The sequence below is a fragment of the Amblyomma americanum genome, chromosome 7 (assembly GCF_052857255.1).
Source record: "Amblyomma americanum isolate KBUSLIRL-KWMA chromosome 7, ASM5285725v1, whole genome shotgun sequence".
Lineage (NCBI taxonomy): Eukaryota > Metazoa > Arthropoda > Arachnida > Ixodida > Ixodidae > Amblyomma > Amblyomma americanum.
Genome location: NC_135503.1, coordinates 62,086,195 through 62,103,314, shown reverse-complemented (window position 1 = coordinate 62,103,314; position 17,120 = coordinate 62,086,195). Strand labels below are relative to the sequence as shown.

Here is a 17,120-nt window from a genome sequence, read left to right as displayed (position 1 = left end):
GCAGAGCATCCCAGCAGCACACACTGAATTTATCAAGTACGCTACGCACCTGCCCGAGAGTGAAGGCAAAACTCTGTCGTCATTCGGACCACGCACCGAAAGTACCGGCGCCGCGGTGTGGCCTCGCAGGAACTTAGGCCAACGGCTCTGTGAGCCGCGTGAGCGAGGGCGTGTTGATGATGTCGCGCTGGCACGCGACCAGCGTCGCCACCACAGCAGCTGCTCCGCGGCGCTGGTTCTCCAGCCTCGCAGCCTCCGGCATGGACACCGCGCCGGTGACGGCCCTCTGCGCGCTCACTTCGGCGTAAGCGTCAGGTCGAATCCGATCATAAGGCGGATGTAGCTCGTCGGCAAGCCAGTCTCTCTAGCCACCCAGAACGCAGCCGGGCCAGACAGGCTGCTAAGTCAAGCTCAACACAGCTTACGCTCGATACACTATCTCAAAGAATTGTTGAACCCCACCATTTTTTTTTACACAGGCTGTGCCTTTATGCCGACTGTATCTGCAAGCGAACGAGGTAGCCTTGAATAAGGGGGAGAACAAAAGAGAATGTAATACTTACGTGACATGAACGGCAAATCAGGCGTTAAGAACATGAGATCAAAAATAGCGATCAAGTGAAAATGTTGCCTCCCACAGCAACAAGTTTGTAGATTATTTACCAGAGCAAGGACTTTCTTTTGACGTTGTTTTTTTTGCGGTGTCCTAGGTGAATAAGACTCGTGCTTTTCGTTTTTTTTCTCTTTTTCTGATTTTTCCTTTTTATAAGGTCATTTTCTTTTTATCAAGCCGGAATAATCTTTCAGCAATATTTAGAGATTCTAGCCTCGCGTAGGGGTGCTGGAACTGATAACTGTCAAGCAACATCCTCACAACAGCTCACTGGATTCGGTCCAATAGCAGTGTTCGATAGCTCCGTCAAGTGGGAGGAATTCGGTATCGTGCGCGAAACAGGTTGGCGTACTTGTTGCTATTAGCCCTCCCTGTACTACGGTGTGAAGTTTCAGAGCTCTTCATTTTTTATGTTTTTGCAGTGTTAAGCCAAGGAGGTCTTGAATGCACTATTCGGCAAAAACTGACACTTAGCTTTCAACTAAACTTTTAGCAGAAAATGGGACGAAAACTGGTACGCTTCTCACAGTACTAAAAAAATTACTTTTTTTTTGCGTAGGACTTAAGCAAGCACATTAACCCCATAAGCAAGAAGCACACAGTAAACACCAACAAAATTTCTTACATGCGTGGTGAGACGCCTCATTCGGACAACTCACAAAACGGATGCACCAGAAGTGCATTTGCACCTGTTTTGTTTTAATACTACCTTTATATCTGAGTGGTATAATTGATGTCAGCAGCGGCCGCGCTTTTCTCATCATTTTTTTCGCTAAGTTCAGCTCACATCAAATTTTAGTGCTTCTGCGTCAGGTGGCATGGCAACACATCCGCAGGTGAGCTCTCGGTAATCATGTAACGTATCTGTAGCAAGGCACAGCTTAAATGGTACATTTCAAAACTTCGGAAGTCAGACTTGGTGCACATTAAAACGTCATCACCATGGCTGCCCACACTGTATTTGGGGCGCCAATTGGTTGCATCGCTGGAAACGGCCTTTATGCCGTTCGCATAAAGACATGAAGCATTGGACACCGATAAACCTCAAGTGCTGTACCAAAATTCAAGCTAAGCCACCAAAGTAAAGCGGCCGCAGGTATGAAGGAAAGCTGCCTTTCGGAGTTTTGAAAGGGTCCTTTTAAAAACCACAATTCCACGACCAGAAAAGTTTGCCCGAGGTTTTGCTGACCCGTACTGCTGATAGGTCACTAGCACTCTCTCCACTTTCTTGGCTTTCACATCCGAGCAATTGCCAAACCGGTACTAAACCATTGCTGGTCCGACTACTTCCCGACTTTTGTTTACCAGAATTATCGGCTACCGACCACATTTGCGTCATGGGCCATAGTCGGAAGCCGGCTAGCCGTATTTCAAAAGCTCGGGCTTTTGCATAACCTGAAAGTTTTCATCGTCAAAGGCCCTAGCGCCTACAAGGACTTGGCGTTCGTCGGGTGCCCCCTATGAAGGAAGCTGGTCCCTTGGTCTCAAACATGGGCTGGAATTTTTCATTCAGTACGAAGCCTGAGCCTATGATGACTTGTCGTTCGTCGGCCTCGGACATTTGCGTGCATCCTGTAAAAGTAAAAATAAATATAAATTGGTGCTATAGTGAGAATACTTTTGACAACGTATTGAAACCTACCATGAAGAAAAAACAAGCGCTAAGGGCAAAAAGTAGTGCTTCTCATAAAGCAACGTCGCACAACTGAATATTCGAAATGAACCCCAGACAAGAAATTAGTGCAGCAGATGTCTGCGGCATTTGAATTTAAAAGTGTGTAATTTCTCCAAGTGTCATCGGCCATCTACCATACAGATTTTCTGAACCAAACTCCCTGTTAATGAACTAACAAGAAACTTTCTTTCCATTTCTATGCTCTTGCATTGTAACTGCCAGAACGCGCCCTTATAACTTCATTTAACTGGTGCACCAGACGCGACCACAGCGCTCTGGAACAGCGAGTCATGTGCGGAACTTCTAATTGCATTTGGGACTGTAAGTGCTTCGTCTGCGTTATGGCGGAAGTTTGTAGTCGTCTTCAAAATTGAGTACTGCCGAGAGGCACGGCTAAGGGGAACTCAAAATCCGCGGAGAGCACTTGCTTATAATGGCGATGACGCTTTAAGTTTGTCTTCAGTTTGAGGGCAGAAATTCCTAGAGTAAATATTCCTAGTTGACCGCCAGCCTCATTGTCCGTTGTCTACCACCATGCTTTTCATCGCAACTTCGTGACATTTACTGCGTGTGCTTGATAGCAAACCATGTTTCCGAAGATGGAGCCCGTCACTCAGCCTTCGTCCCTGATCTTTACGCAACCCCCATAGCAATGTCCTTTTCACGGCCTAATGCTTGAGCACACCGAAAAAGGGGCGGACTCCTATGGTCATGTGGCAGTATTGAATTCCAGCATGGTAAGCCAAAACGGTAAAAACAACAAGCGTAATTCCAGGACTATAAGAACGTCTACTCTCTCAACGCCTAGTGGGCACCCGCTATGAGAATCATGCTGTTTCTGTTGTGATGTCGTCAAAGTTCAGAAGAACGTGCTGAATTCTTATAAAGTCACTTTCCAGACAGAAACGATTCGAGCTCCTCCTCACATCCAATACTCGAACTAGACTGCCTTCGTTTACTTCGGAGAAATAAAACGCCTCTTCCTCCACGAAGACCGCGGCATGTCCGAGCGGGGAAAGAAAAAATGAGCATAGAGTGGCGTGAAGGCAAAAGTTTAATTTCCAAAAACGTTGCCCAAAACTCTAGTGAATAAAGCAAGAAAGCGTCTACGATGCGAAGACCCTCAAAGCCCGGTAGCTTAAGCGTAACCTTGCAGCACAAGTTTGAGTAATACGCTTGTGCATGATGACCTCCAACAATAACTCGCAGGAAATGATCCGCAAAGTCTTCTCAGATAAACTGCACCGGCTACGCCGATGTTCACCAGAGTTCAAGCAGAAACTATAGCTCAAACAAGTATATCGTACACGAAGTGCTCCATGCACTTGACGTTCTGACATCGACGACCGCAGGGCCAGAACTACATGAGTTACCTCACCGCCTTTCTAACTAGATCCGACGTGAAGACACGGCCAAGTCCTCTTCGATATCAGTATTACGTGCCAGAGCGCCACCAATTTGCATGCACCAACACACTTGCGAACCACCCGTGAGTTCCCGCAAATGCGACGCTTGAAGAACCGCTAGCAACCACCCCCTGTGCTTTCAACGCAGAGAAGAGAGTCATAGCTGGTGATGGTGCCCCTGCACTACATACGAATAGGCACTCAGTGTAGCTGTTACAAGGAAGCGCGGCCTCGACCTGTAAAGCGACAAGGAAAGTAGGATGTCATGCCGAGTACATGCCCAGCGGCTCATCGAGGTCACCATCGCCGTTGCATCACACGTAGCAGGTGCTAATAGGTCTCGCAATGCTCGTAGGGGAAATTGATATGGCCTGTCTTGACACGTAACGCTGAAGATTTTCTATCGATGGTGACACGTGGCTACGCGTCATTTAATGCAGTTCAATTAAGCACAGAGATAAGCTCGAAGACGACGCGGCGCAACCTCGAAATGACGATACCAACGAGCAACTACAGCGAAACCTCCCAGCTGCAGCTTTAGGCGCGTCGGAAATGCCCGGCTACAGTGCTCAGAATAACATCCTGTGGCCTGCACACTTGTGACGCACCCTGTACATTCACTATGCTATGCACCTCCGTCTTGCTGCCTGAAAAAGGGGGCGAGCGGTTCTGCCGCTGCATTTTGGCAGCCTGTACCTCGGCCTCCTCAATTATCTGTAAAAAGAAATTAATCAATACGTGAGGAAAGAAACATTCCCGATGACGCCATCAGTCATCAAAGAGCTCCAGTGCGGCATCAGTCCCACTTTTCAAAAAACACCGCTACACTCCTATTCAGAGTCGATCAGCGCCAACTTAGCAGCGCAACGAAGAACGACGTTAAGCGTCTATGTGGCATCCAGGGCACCCAGACCAACTTTGATTTCCAACGGCAAGCACTTCTTTTTGATGGATATTAATAGCAGCTACTGAGAAGATTGCATTGTTCACGCCAGATCGCTTTTTCCAGTTCACTGGGATGCCGTTTGAACCTTTTGAGCCTCCACGTTTCTGCCCCAAGATGCACGATAGTATACTTTCCTCCTGAGGGATACTCATGATATAGAGTACCTGGCAAATCTTCTTCATCTCATTGTTCTTCGCATAGTTATATTACTCTCGTAGTAGTAGTAGTAGGTAGGTAGGGACGAAGCGTACCTCTGATAACAACAAAATGCTGCATAGGCTTGGCGAACATTGTCTATGTTTTTCATTCTATTTTTAGACCCACCATCTTCTCTCATTGCCTTCGGGCTCGGTCATGCTCTGCAATTCTCCCGCTAACTTTTCTAGCACATATTCTCTGAAAACCTGTAAACACGCGGAGAACTAACGTCAGTGGAGGTTGCATCTTTGACTTTCTGAGGCCCTTCCTTATTTATCATTTACCTTATTTACCATTAAAATTTTACCAATTCCTAGTTGAAGGCCTGAGTTTGATGTTAGCTCCAAATGAATATTTTCCAGCACCCTTTCATATGCCTCTTCTATACTCTGGGCATGCAAACCCTACATGACTGCTATGGCTTCGACTAGTTTAAATGCGTAATCATATTCTTTGCAGGCAGTGAAAGGCGGTAGGCTATACTCTGCGCATCTCTTTCTACTTGGGTGGCGATGTGAATGCTGTGTTTGTCGAGTATCTCTTCCTAAAGCCAGCGTAGTCCTTTGGTTGTCCGCGGACTGAGGTTGCCTTAAATATATACGTCGTTGCGTTATTAAAATCCTTGCAACCACGGATACAGCATTCGCATGCTTTAAATGTCGTATTTGTCAGGTACGCTTATATTATCTCACTGTCTGAGCTTCAGAGTTTGGCGATGTCCAGAAAATATTTCCAACAACTAATCAGAGTGACCGGAGACCACGACGTTTTGTGCTGGTTTGCTAATTAAAGAACAATAAGGGCAGTCTATGGTAGGCGCTGCCCATTACAATGATTTGGCGTCATCGTGATCAACAAATCAAGACGGAAGAACCTCGACATGTACTGCTTTCAACGCACTGCTTTTAGCCCACTGCTCCAAGAAAACCAAAATAAAGATACTTTTTAAGCTCAATTAGCAAAACGAACTCTCGCAGAAGGAGAGCAGTTCGGCAAGAACATGAGTAATTTTATCAAGTAGTTCGAAGCTTAGACTGATCCATCCACATTGATCTTCAGGGGCGGATTACCAGCATTGTGTCTTTAATATGACGTTGTTATGAAGATGAGTTTCTCACCTACCAATGCGGCACACCTTCATCTTACCAATTACCAAGAATCCTCCGCAAAGTAATGACGCACGCATGTCACGTCGAACGGACTCTTGGCGCCTCGAATTCCCTCGCAAGCTCCGAAAAATTCCGAACAGGTGTAGGTCATGGCTTTCCGTGGACGTCGCAGACATTGTCATATATATATATATATATATATATATATATATATATATATATATATATATATATATATATATATATATATATATATATATATATATATATATATATATATATATATATATATATATATATATATATATATATAGCCTCGGCTCGTGACAAGCGCTCGCGCTGAGTACTTGCAGCCACGTGCGGAGTAGAATAAAGAAGTTGATACCTGGATCCGGCCTGTTCGCTTCGTCCGCGTTACGCTCCGTTAATTTGTAGAGGACTAGTTCTCTGTCCCTCTACAGTTTGGTGAACCCAGACGTTGGACGCGGATACCGCCGCCACGGTTGTGGCGCCCAGGCCCCAGGTCCCGGCTCATACACCGGCTGCGGAGGACACCGCCAACGTCCATGTTCAGCTGCCGTCATTTTGGCCTCGGAATCCTGTCGTACGGTTCGCGCAAGTGGAGGCTGTGTTCGACCTTCGGCGGATCACTTCACAACGCGTGAAGTATCTCCACGTCGTGTCGACCCTCTCCCCCGAGGTAATGGAACGAGTTTGACGACGTTTTGAAGACGCCCGACGCTTCCTCCCCGTATGATCACTTCAAGGCTACGGTCCTGGCCCGGAGAACCATCTCGGAGCGCAGCCGCCTGCAGCAGTTGCTCAGCACTGAGGACCTCGGCGACCGTCGACCATCTCATCTCCTCCATCGCATGTGACTGCTGCTCGGCGACCACCCACAGGACGTCAAGAGCCCGCTACTCTGTGAGCTGTTCCTTCAGCGCCTGCCTCAGGACCTCGTGGTCGTCCTGGCTGCAGCAGGTGGTGCTAGCTTGGATAATGTCGCGAAGTTGGCTGACCGTGTCTCGGAATACTCTGGCCCGCGTTCTGTGGCTGCAATTCCTTCCGCCGCGTCGTCCACTCTCGTCAACCGGCAGTATTATTCTAGCACTAATCAACACTGCAAATATAAAAATAAGCACATTCCCCTATGCAGCTTGGTTTCGATAGCTGTTGGCTTCCTTCATATGTTTTTCAAACGAGCATATATATATATATATGAGAGAGAGCGAGACCAATGAACGTCTACAAGTAAAAAAAAAAGGTGAATTTTGTGACAAAGGAAAAATTCAACAGAAACTTATGCTTTAGTGCTCACATCAATTGGCCGATTCAAATACATTCCAGGTTCGAACTGCACAGAAAGTGACAATTACGCGAGCCGCATTCAACTGGAAATCGCGATCTGATAGAGCGACAACAAACAGTCCGTGGCTCACATACGTTGTCGGATGCGGAGCTTTACAAGCAGGAAAAACTTTTCTCAATATCTCAGGCCCTACAGGTACTGCAAGCCAGGCTGCAGACAATCAAAGGCCACGCTCGGATTAAACAGCATGGTATCTATGTGTTCCATCACCAGAGATTAATTTCTAATATGAAGGTGTTGAAGAAAGAGCTATAACGGATATAAGCGTAAGGCCGTTATAGCTCAAGGTTTTTTGCCATGTTTACTTTTCATTGGCAAAGGTTACCGCATGAATGTAATATTCAGGTGCAGAAAATAGGTGTGTTACTCCTGAAAACGTTTCATTAATATCACAAACAGCAGTCTGATCCCTGCTTAAGGAATATATTTTAGGAAGGATTTTTCGCCATCTAATTTTTATTGCGCGCACTTTTCTCGAGATTTGTATGAAGAACATTATTTAAACAGTAGCCACGATGCGAGTTTAGGCAACGAAGGAAGCACTCATTGGCCGTACTGCTCAGCCGATCACCTTCAAAAGCATTTCTTCTATAGGTAACCTATTTGCGTTTCTTTTCAATGCAATTAAATTGGCGCCTGACTGCATCCCTCGCCTACGTTATCCATTTGTGCATGAATCCTGATGTTTCCTCGCTCACCATTTTTCTGTCGACCGCACAAAGCGTCCTTGGAGCTCGCATGGTCCAGGCCCCTGTCTTCGCAGCTTGTCTTCGCCATTTTTTGGGCGCGAAGCCTCCGGTAGAGGATCCATATGCAGTAGAAAACGGCGATTCCCAGGAGTAGTTGAAGAAATAAGGCTACTGCGATCAGTAGAAGCCTGTTCGTGTCGACTGTCGTCTTCTCGCCGTCCGGCTTCTGAGTAGAGATTGAATTTTCCAGCTTACACATAATGCATTGCAAGCAGGGTTAATGCTTATGCGCTAGAATAAATGACAAAGAGATCGAGGAGATTCTCGTAATAACCGCTATTTCGAGTACTCGCAAAATTATTGTTTTTCCCAGCTTCGTGACCTCCGCAGTGCTCTATGAGGTACTGTAAAATCAAACTTTTCGTAGCCACTTAAGGGGTGCACGAAGGGGTGGACAGGAGAGACCCGCTATGACAGCGTCGGCACAGTACCATTACGCAAGAGTTGAAACCCACAACGGAACTCTACTGCGCTATTCACGCCCACATGCAAAACCACCGCAAGACACAATGGTGAGGCAGACACCTCTGGTACTCTTCACGACCAATACTCTACGCAGCGGTGGTCCAGAGGCAGAGCACAGACCTCGATGGTGGTAAATATGGGTCCAAGATTTGTAGCCGCCTTAAACTCACTCATTTTTTTTTATGGGGGGAAGCGTCCTGGTGCTTAGGTTTATAAAAGACAAAACAGTTCGAAAAGGCACAAAGAGCTATACTTACCAAACCACCCAGCAGTCGTAAGTCATATCACTGGAGAGCAATGGAACCCTTAGCGACCACACTGGTATTAATACTGGCATAGCGACGTTGCTCCTAGTGGATTACTCCCCTGGTTAGTTTGGTTAAGAAAAGATATACGCTGTGTACATTTTTTAAAACGTTCTTTGTACTGTTATGATTTTTCCCGCGCTTTATTGAGCCCCGGATGCACGTAGAATAGAAGTTGATTATTGTCATGCCCCGGCATACACACAAGGAGCAGAAAAGAGATACATATGGTCTTCTATGCTCCGGTAAAGTGCAGACAGCCGAATGTTCCCAAAGTGCAGCCACCACTCGCCAGACCTTACGCTGCGCCACAGCTGCTGAAGGAGGACATTCTAGAAAGCTGCCCTGTTACAAACAGGGAAAAGGTGCGAGTAAATAACACGTTCGTAGCAAGAAAAACTATGCCATTAATACACAGGCTAAATGTAGCAGATGAAGTAGTAACTGTAGAAAGAGATGTTTCCAGTAGTGTTGGCTTAGATTTTCACTAAGGAATATTTATTTTTCCCCCCATAACCTCTAACTGGCACGGTGTTTATTACCAAGCTCACTGGCTTTTAACATCATGCGTGATGACGGAACCAGGAGGTCATCATCAGAAGATGTTTGTTTAACCTCGACAGCGTGACCACATCGCATTCCTTTGGCCTGTTTTTTCACGGTTTGGCCTAGCTTTTTTATTTGTGATGTTAAATTTATGTACAGTCGTAGACATTTCTTAAAGGTATAAGGGAATCATTTTATAGTACAACGTAAGTGCTCGCGCATGAAAAGAAAACGAATAAGCCAAGCGATAAAAAGGAACAAAGCTGAACTTTTCTTCCATATCTTATGGACGTAATCTGGTCGACTCTGCATGAATAGAGCAAATAAAAAAAATGGTGCTAGGTTATATTAGTTTAGGTGCGCTGTACTCAGGCAGAACGCCTGCCAATTTCGAGTGTCTTTCAGGGCCAATAAGGTTTGAGAGAATGCGAAACGGCGACTGGTAAAAAACACTCCGATATCGATGCCCAAAAATGACGGCTCATCTGATAACCAACCACATTCTCAGTGTTTGGTAAATGATATAGGTTATTTAGGCTTATTCAAAATACCTTGATGAAACGAAAATATGTGTCTTCTTGGGTGTGGTTGCGTGTGTTAAATTGTGTTGGCTTTTTTCTGGGAATGAAAAGGTGAATATTTATAGTATTTTACAATTTGCAGCACGCGTGAGCAGAGCGAAGTAGGTAAATTATCACATAAGTTGTTTATGAATACCTCGTGAGGCAGGCCCACGAAGCCTGACACCGGTAGGTGTACGCAGCTGAAGTGGCCCGTGTCTCCAGCATCATTCGCCAGCAGTTGTAGGCCGTCCATCTGGAAGCTCAGCTCCACTAGGACACGTAACCCGGGGGCCTCCTGTCTCGCGCTGCCGGCTACACACGAATCCACGACAGGTGCAATGGGGCACAGCATCCTCCGGCCATTTTGCGCCACACGACATACCTATGGGGATCGGGGGCGATGTTTATCAAAATCACGAATCCGGAAGCACTTATTATTTCACGCGCCAGCTTTTTTCTAAATGCACATTTGTCCAGAACAATGAGAATCATCATCGCATCCAGTGTAATGATCGGCAGCACAGTGCTGCGAAAGGTGGGCGCGAAGCACTATTGAAGATATTCTCAAAAGGCCCTGTGTTCACACATTTCAAGCATTCCTGAAAAAATATTGTGTATAAAAGAGTACTGATAAGTACTGTTATGCAAATATTGAAGGTAATGGTCCATTCTTCCGATGCGTAACAAAATATTTATCTTAAAGTTTTTTCATTGCTCGCATTGAGCAGTAAAGACTGCCTCAGAAAAGCAATGGGGAACGCTTTTGACAATAGCAAAAACGTTAACTAAAAAAAATGCAAGCCTGCCGACGGGAGATTTGCGGGTATACTGACTGATTGTTATAGTGAAATCTTACAATATACAAAAATTTGCGTTATCTCTTTCTCGTTCAAAAACGTTGATTTCCAGAATTGTTGGGCATGAAATTGGTAATTGTAACGTAGGCCGAAGTTTCGACGTCCTCGTGACCCGCCTCACTAACACAAAGATACAGCTGTACTGCAAACGCTAACAAATTCCAAAAAAAGAATGACACTGGTTGCCTGGCTTCAGCTGCCGTTATATTTTTTCTGTTTGTGGATGTATGTTTGCGCTGTCGATCTTGCAAGTCCGGAAACACCGATCGTTTATAGTGCGAAAACTTGCAAATAAACGAATAAAAGAACCAGCAGTTTGATCAAGCTTGTCTGGATGCAAAGCACTGCTTCAGGTTTTGCTTTTGCATACTTAATATGCGTTAGGAATATTCCACCAGTCTATCCATGGCGTGCGGTAGAAAGCAAAAGTAACCATGTTTTGGAATCACAGAATATTAGGCTATAGGGGATTATCGGCCTTTCGTAGTCCATAAGCATCGGTTAAGCCGGAAAATGATTTCCACAAATAGTTGACTCAGGATGTTCAAATTACGCAGAAAATCATGATGATGCGAAAACGCACAGATTATAGAAAAGCCCTACAAGCTTTTGCCGCATATATGGTGACAGTCGAAATGACTTGGTGTCTTGGAAGAATGGAACGCGATGGGGACGGAAGAAAAATGGCAGATTGAGCTTGGCTACGCCAAATCCGAATTGGGTGCTCTAGCACTTCGGCTTACTTTCGGTTCAAGGCTCACTTTTCAAGGTCAGGCAGGCTTCAGGCAAAGAGATGCGAAAGCGGCGAGTAGATATCTTTGTGCTTGCGTACTAAAACTGGAGAGGCGACACTTAAGCCTCACCATGATGGTATGACGCGACAGCGTTATTGGGTTAATGTCATACATTCTGAATTAGTCATTCTCAACTTTACATTCATAGATCACTGGGAGACTTGATGCCACTCCTGGCACAGTGGTGTAGCGGCTAAGCGATGTGCCCCTGCCCCACGTTGGCAGGTGCTACCACCGACGGGCTTGTGAGACCCAGATGGATCTTCCCGAGCAACCTCTGGCGGCCAATCCTTAACTTAATTTCCACCTGCCGCGGTGGGCGGGTTGTGATGACGCCGCAAGGTCATGTAATCGAGTTGGCCTACCTGCCTCCTAGGGGGCTACCGAAGTCACGGTTAGCCAGACAGACAGTGGCGAAATCTGTGAGTGCGGGTCTTAGTGCTTGGTGACTGTGCTTTAGTTGCGTTTTCACATTTTTGCCATGATTTATTCTTCCAGTTGACCTGAACATCATTTGCGGGGATAATGTTATGTATACGTGAGACAATCCAACTAAGACAAGTGTAGCCGAGGAACTGCTGCCAAATTAATGTGTGGCTTCAATCTTGGTGTTTCGAAGTCAGTTTACAAAAACTGAGCCTTGCTTGTGTGTCTAAATCATGCACCTATATCCACGTAAAGACTTCTCTATCATTAAGATTTTTGCGTAGTTTTACATCTAAAATCTATTCTTGGGTTTTATCTGTGGCAGTGACCTCCTGCATGTTTTTTTGCTATCTCAAACTGTTTGCGACGCACAGAGTTTGCAATGATCATAGACCAGGTGACCCTCGGCGCTTTTCTACAGGACTGACATCGTGACCTTTAAAGTACGGACCTTATGTCACTGCTACCATCATTACTAACAGAGCGCAACATTGCACTGAATTAGCGTAATAAAAAGCGCGTTTGCATCATCATCACTTATTGCGCGATTAACAGATACAAAATCATATTTAAGTACTTTCCAGAAAGCCACGACTATTTATGTAGCTCCAGCCTTTGTGCAGTTGCAACATGATAATTTCAAAAAAAAAGTATAAAATATTTCTCACCCCTCCGGTGTGATCCTCCTCCTCCTGGTTAAAAGGCAACAGCCGAGTCACCATAGAGGGTGCGGAAGCGCTGTCCAAGTGCTTTCCTCTGACTTCGATGAAAGAAAGCCCACTGGAAGAATATGTAAGTACAAATCAGTTTGGTCGGCTCATACGCCGCTTAGCGCGTTTGGCAAGCCCGTCTTTTTAACATACATCTAAGAAAAGAATACGGCCAGCTGTAACTTTCAGTTACCAACAAAATTGTGAGCTATTATTAGTGATATATCTACACTGCCTTGTGAAGAATTTTAGGCAGTGTAGTCTGCTGTCCTCGTTTATCAAACATCCACTGCGCACTTCTGCAGTTACTCGACGGCTCCGAATACGCAAACTACGTGGACACACTCTGCAATGACATCAGTGACCTCTTTGGAACCCATCGTACACTATAGGTTCGACCCAGCCGCTGCAATTAGGCCTATTGTTGCCGTCGTTCCGCCGGTGCTCTCAGACGTTTCTCGCCGAAAACCAGAAGTAAACCACTTGCGAATACGCACGGATGATTGTTTCGACCATCACAGCCGTCGCTTTCCCGCAGCGCTATTATCGATGGGCAGAAAGCCTCTCACATGTATGCCTTTCTCAAAAATTTAGGGCCTCGGGGATTTGCACCTAGGCTGTGTAATAGGACCCCTGTAGCATTCGTTGAAGTCCTTCAGTTTGTAACGGGCAGTACCAAATATATTGTTACGACGAAGTGGCAGTGGAAGACGAAGTGGCCTCTCGCGTGAAACGACGAATGAAGAAGAGGAGGTTAATGCAGCTCCCTGTTCGTGTTGGTGCTTCCTGCTAGAAACTCTCTATTATAACCTCCAACGCTTGTAAACAAATGTAAATAGTATTTTCCCGTAACATCCTTGGTGGAAGTGCGGGGATTCTTACTTTTTAGGAAATTTTGATCGCCAAAATAGGTTACAAACACCACAGTGTGGCTCGAAAGCAAATCCCCTGGGTTGTAAGGTTTTGACAAAGTGAGTACGTGTGGTAAACATAGCAATAGGAGCCCGCCTTCCTGCACTGGCCTCTTTAATAAGAGGTTTTAAATTCATACGAACTTCAAACCATTGGCTTCCAGGGGTCACGTGCCCGCTGGTCACGTGAGCGACAGCCAAAAGAAAGAGAGTACCTACAAACTACGCTCACCTTTTTTCCTCTCGCAACAAATGACTTAGTTCTATTTGGAACACTTGATGACGTAATTTGAATCGGGTTGCATATAACCGTGCCGAGAACAACGACGAGATAGGTGGTCCATTAATATCTGCGCGTTCCACGTTAGTGTCAAGAGTGCCGCGAACCGAGAGAAGCGTGTACAATAATCTGATAGCTGTGATAAGGTGGCGGGAATGGGTGCAGGTAGACAGTGTCACTAAAGATATGACCGTCAGTGCAGAACCATCTAACGTAAAACATCGAACCTAATCTGAAGAACAAACGCCGCGGACTACGCGCTGCACTGTGGCTGCTTTAAGGAGTGTGGAATGCTATGAGAGGTATGTCACCAAGTTATACGCTCAGTTTTGACTCAAGGTGCCACCGATGGCATGGTGTCTAACACACTGAATTAATTTACTTTTATTTAGGTATTAATTTCATGAACCACTGCCAACTTCAGTTTATATTGAGCTCAATGATTTACTTTAACAAAAAGCTATGAATTCTGATTCATATTGATGCTTTGGTGATATTTACTGACACATATGTGTTAGAAATCTGTGTAATTTTGGCGTTACTGCATTTAGCGCAAAACTTTTTGACGTTTCTCAAGTCGACTGAAGAGCTCCCATATAGGCTTCATATGGCTGCGACAGCGTAAATGTATCAATCACCGGCTAGTAGACGGCGAGGGTTTAGTAAAAGTGGCAGAAAAGAGCAACTTGTTGAGTTTATGGTAGATCCGCGTAGTAGCCAACCTCCACATGCCTCCTGTTACATTTTATTATTATTTATTTATTGATACCGCCAAGCCGTTCAGAGATTTTGGCAGGAGTGGATTTGTTTTTTCCTGTATAAAGGCAGTTGACAAGCCAAAAACACTATTGCAAGTATGGAAAAAGCAGACTGTAAAATATTAGAACAATGTGACACTGCTTTGTAAAAAAGGCATTACAAATAGAACACATGAATCATCATCACCCCTTCACATTTTACATTGCCACTGGAATACAAATAGATGGAAAGCCCCAGAAAATGTGAAAAATAAATAAAGTAATTCACGTTTTGTATCCTGACAACTCACTTGTGGTAGCGATTGCCAAGAATTTCTCAGAAGTTGACTGTACTATCACTGTACCGCCTTAGGACTCCTTTTCCCGCACAGCTCGCGGAAATAAGGAAAACGTAAAGGTATTTACTCAGCAATATTCTTCTATTGTGAGTTTATTTTTGTGACGTGTTTCTCCGAAAGTGCTGAAGGTAATGAATGTAGCAGAATTAACTGTGAGCTTGTTATGCAAGAGCATATACAGAAAGTTCAGCTTTCGCTTCGCAATTGGCGTATTTACGTCGATTGACTCTCGCCATAAACAGGATGAGCAGACTGTAGATACATATAGCTGTATTCAGTCGGCTTCGTTAAGAATGGTTTGGTGCATGGCACTTGCCTGAATGTACCCGATGGCGGCTTGATATCGTAGATCACAGGGTCCGGCTTGTAGGTGAATATGGAGCTATAGTCGCCCTCCGAACCGAAAGGAACTTCTACGCCATCTATGAACAGCATGACTCGCTTGCCCTTTCGTGCCTCTCTTGCAGCCACAGCACTCGTTGTACAGTCCAGGAAGGCGCTGCAGAAGCTGTAATGGAAGTTCGCTTTATAATGCTTGATGCGAGACACTCCAGAGTATCTTACTTTTCAGTATAGAGAGGCATGTGCTTTTCCGGTGAAAGACCAGAGTAAAGTACATATGTTCGGAGTGGACACGTTGCCTTGTGTTGTACTGAATACGGTCAAAACAGAGCCGCTGGGTCCTTTAAGAGGACAACCGAAATCAATCGGGCGTTTAAGATATGCACTCACTCTACTTAACGAGAGACAGAATACCGTATCTTAAAATACTAGAATTCACAGGAGGAAGCGCAAACTAGCACCTCATTTATTCTGTACTAAAAAAGGAAAGAGTAGGAGAAGGAATAACCGAGGAAAAATCACACAATAAAATCATGACAGCCGGTGGCCTCGTCCTAGAGAATAAAGAAAAAAAGACCAAGGAGCCACGTGTAGCGAACAATAATTTTGTGTGGCTTCTCGTATTTTATACTACATCTCTTCTAGCATTAAATGTCTGGCGAAAACAAAATGATGAGAGGCCCCATCTTCTAATCTGTACTGAGCTGTATTGCTCTTCGATGATTCTAATTTGGAGCTGATGAATTGAAAATAAGAAGAAAGAATGGTTTGCTTCTATCGGTGTGCGGAAAACGTACCGCCGCCACGAAAGCTCTGCATTTAGTCCAGTACGAGGTATCGCGCACACAAAGTAGCACTGGCAACACTGGTTCTCTGTTCTTGTTGGTGACATGAACCGCTGGAAAGCGTGGGAGGTCGCACCCGGAAGTGTAAGCTTCGCCGACGGAACCAGCGGCGGCGGCATCAGCAGAGACTCCTGAAAATTTATCAAACACGAGGGATCGCTTAAGGGTTCTAGGCGGGATATTTCTACGGAGTGGGGTGTTAAGTCAAGCTGAAGACTGCATTCAAATTAACCTTGAAAAACCGACTTTGACAGCATGTTGACGTCCGGGGATAAATTTTTGCTTACTCTTGCGTCGGCGCGCAGTCGCTGAAAAGTGTCTCGTTTAAACATGTACCTGTTAACCTTGCAGTAGCTGTCGCCAATTCTCACAACTCTTTCTGATCCCATGTCGAGATTTCTCCCAAAGAGAGTTAGATTAGTTCCACCGGTCACTGGTCCATAACGTGGCAGAACACCAGTGAGCGTAGCGACCTGTAAATGCAAAAAAAAAAAGACTTCTGAATGATGCATTAGTTCTTCCAAATAATTAGGAATAATTGGCAATACATGCTCATTAAACATTGCAATCTTTTAAGGCACTTTGGTTTCGTTCCCTAACTAGTTTCAAACCGTGTGTTTATTATTCTTCCAGTCTGGCATGTTGCAACACAGATAGATGCATATAGGTGGCGCCTCCTGCAGTACCATTCTTTTTCACTTCTCGCCGTTGCCCCTGCAAGAATGGTACTCTCTCATATGACAGGAAAGTTTGAATCCAGTATGTGTGAGCTGAGAAATAATTGCCGCGCTTGAAAGGCGCACTGCCCTTAACTTCTCAGAAGTCGTGAAATGTGCTCGCTCCATTCTACTTTCGACATTGTCTACGTGCCGAGAAAAAGTCTTTCTTTTAGCTGTTATATATACTACCTTTTTT

General features: G+C 45.2%; 1 protein-coding gene across 1 annotated transcript in view; it reads right to left on the bottom strand.

Annotated features, from left to right (window-relative positions):
- Positions 1–751: 751 nt before the first annotated feature.
- Positions 752–17,120, bottom strand: part of LOC144099218 (hepatocyte growth factor receptor-like) — a 73,556-nt gene continuing 57,187 nt past the window's right edge. The window contains exons 12-17 of the mRNA XM_077632364.1: positions 16,542–16,678; positions 15,335–15,526; positions 12,690–12,801; positions 10,099–10,326; positions 8,015–8,231; positions 752–2,185 (exon numbers count right to left, since the gene is read on the bottom strand). Of these exons, the coding sequence (XP_077488490.1) occupies positions 2,034–2,185; positions 8,015–8,231; positions 10,099–10,326; positions 12,690–12,801; positions 15,335–15,526; positions 16,542–16,678 (1,038 nt within the window). The 3' untranslated portion in view covers positions 752–2,033. The remainder of the gene's footprint in view (positions 2,186–8,014; positions 8,232–10,098; positions 10,327–12,689; positions 12,802–15,334; positions 15,527–16,541; positions 16,679–17,120) is intronic.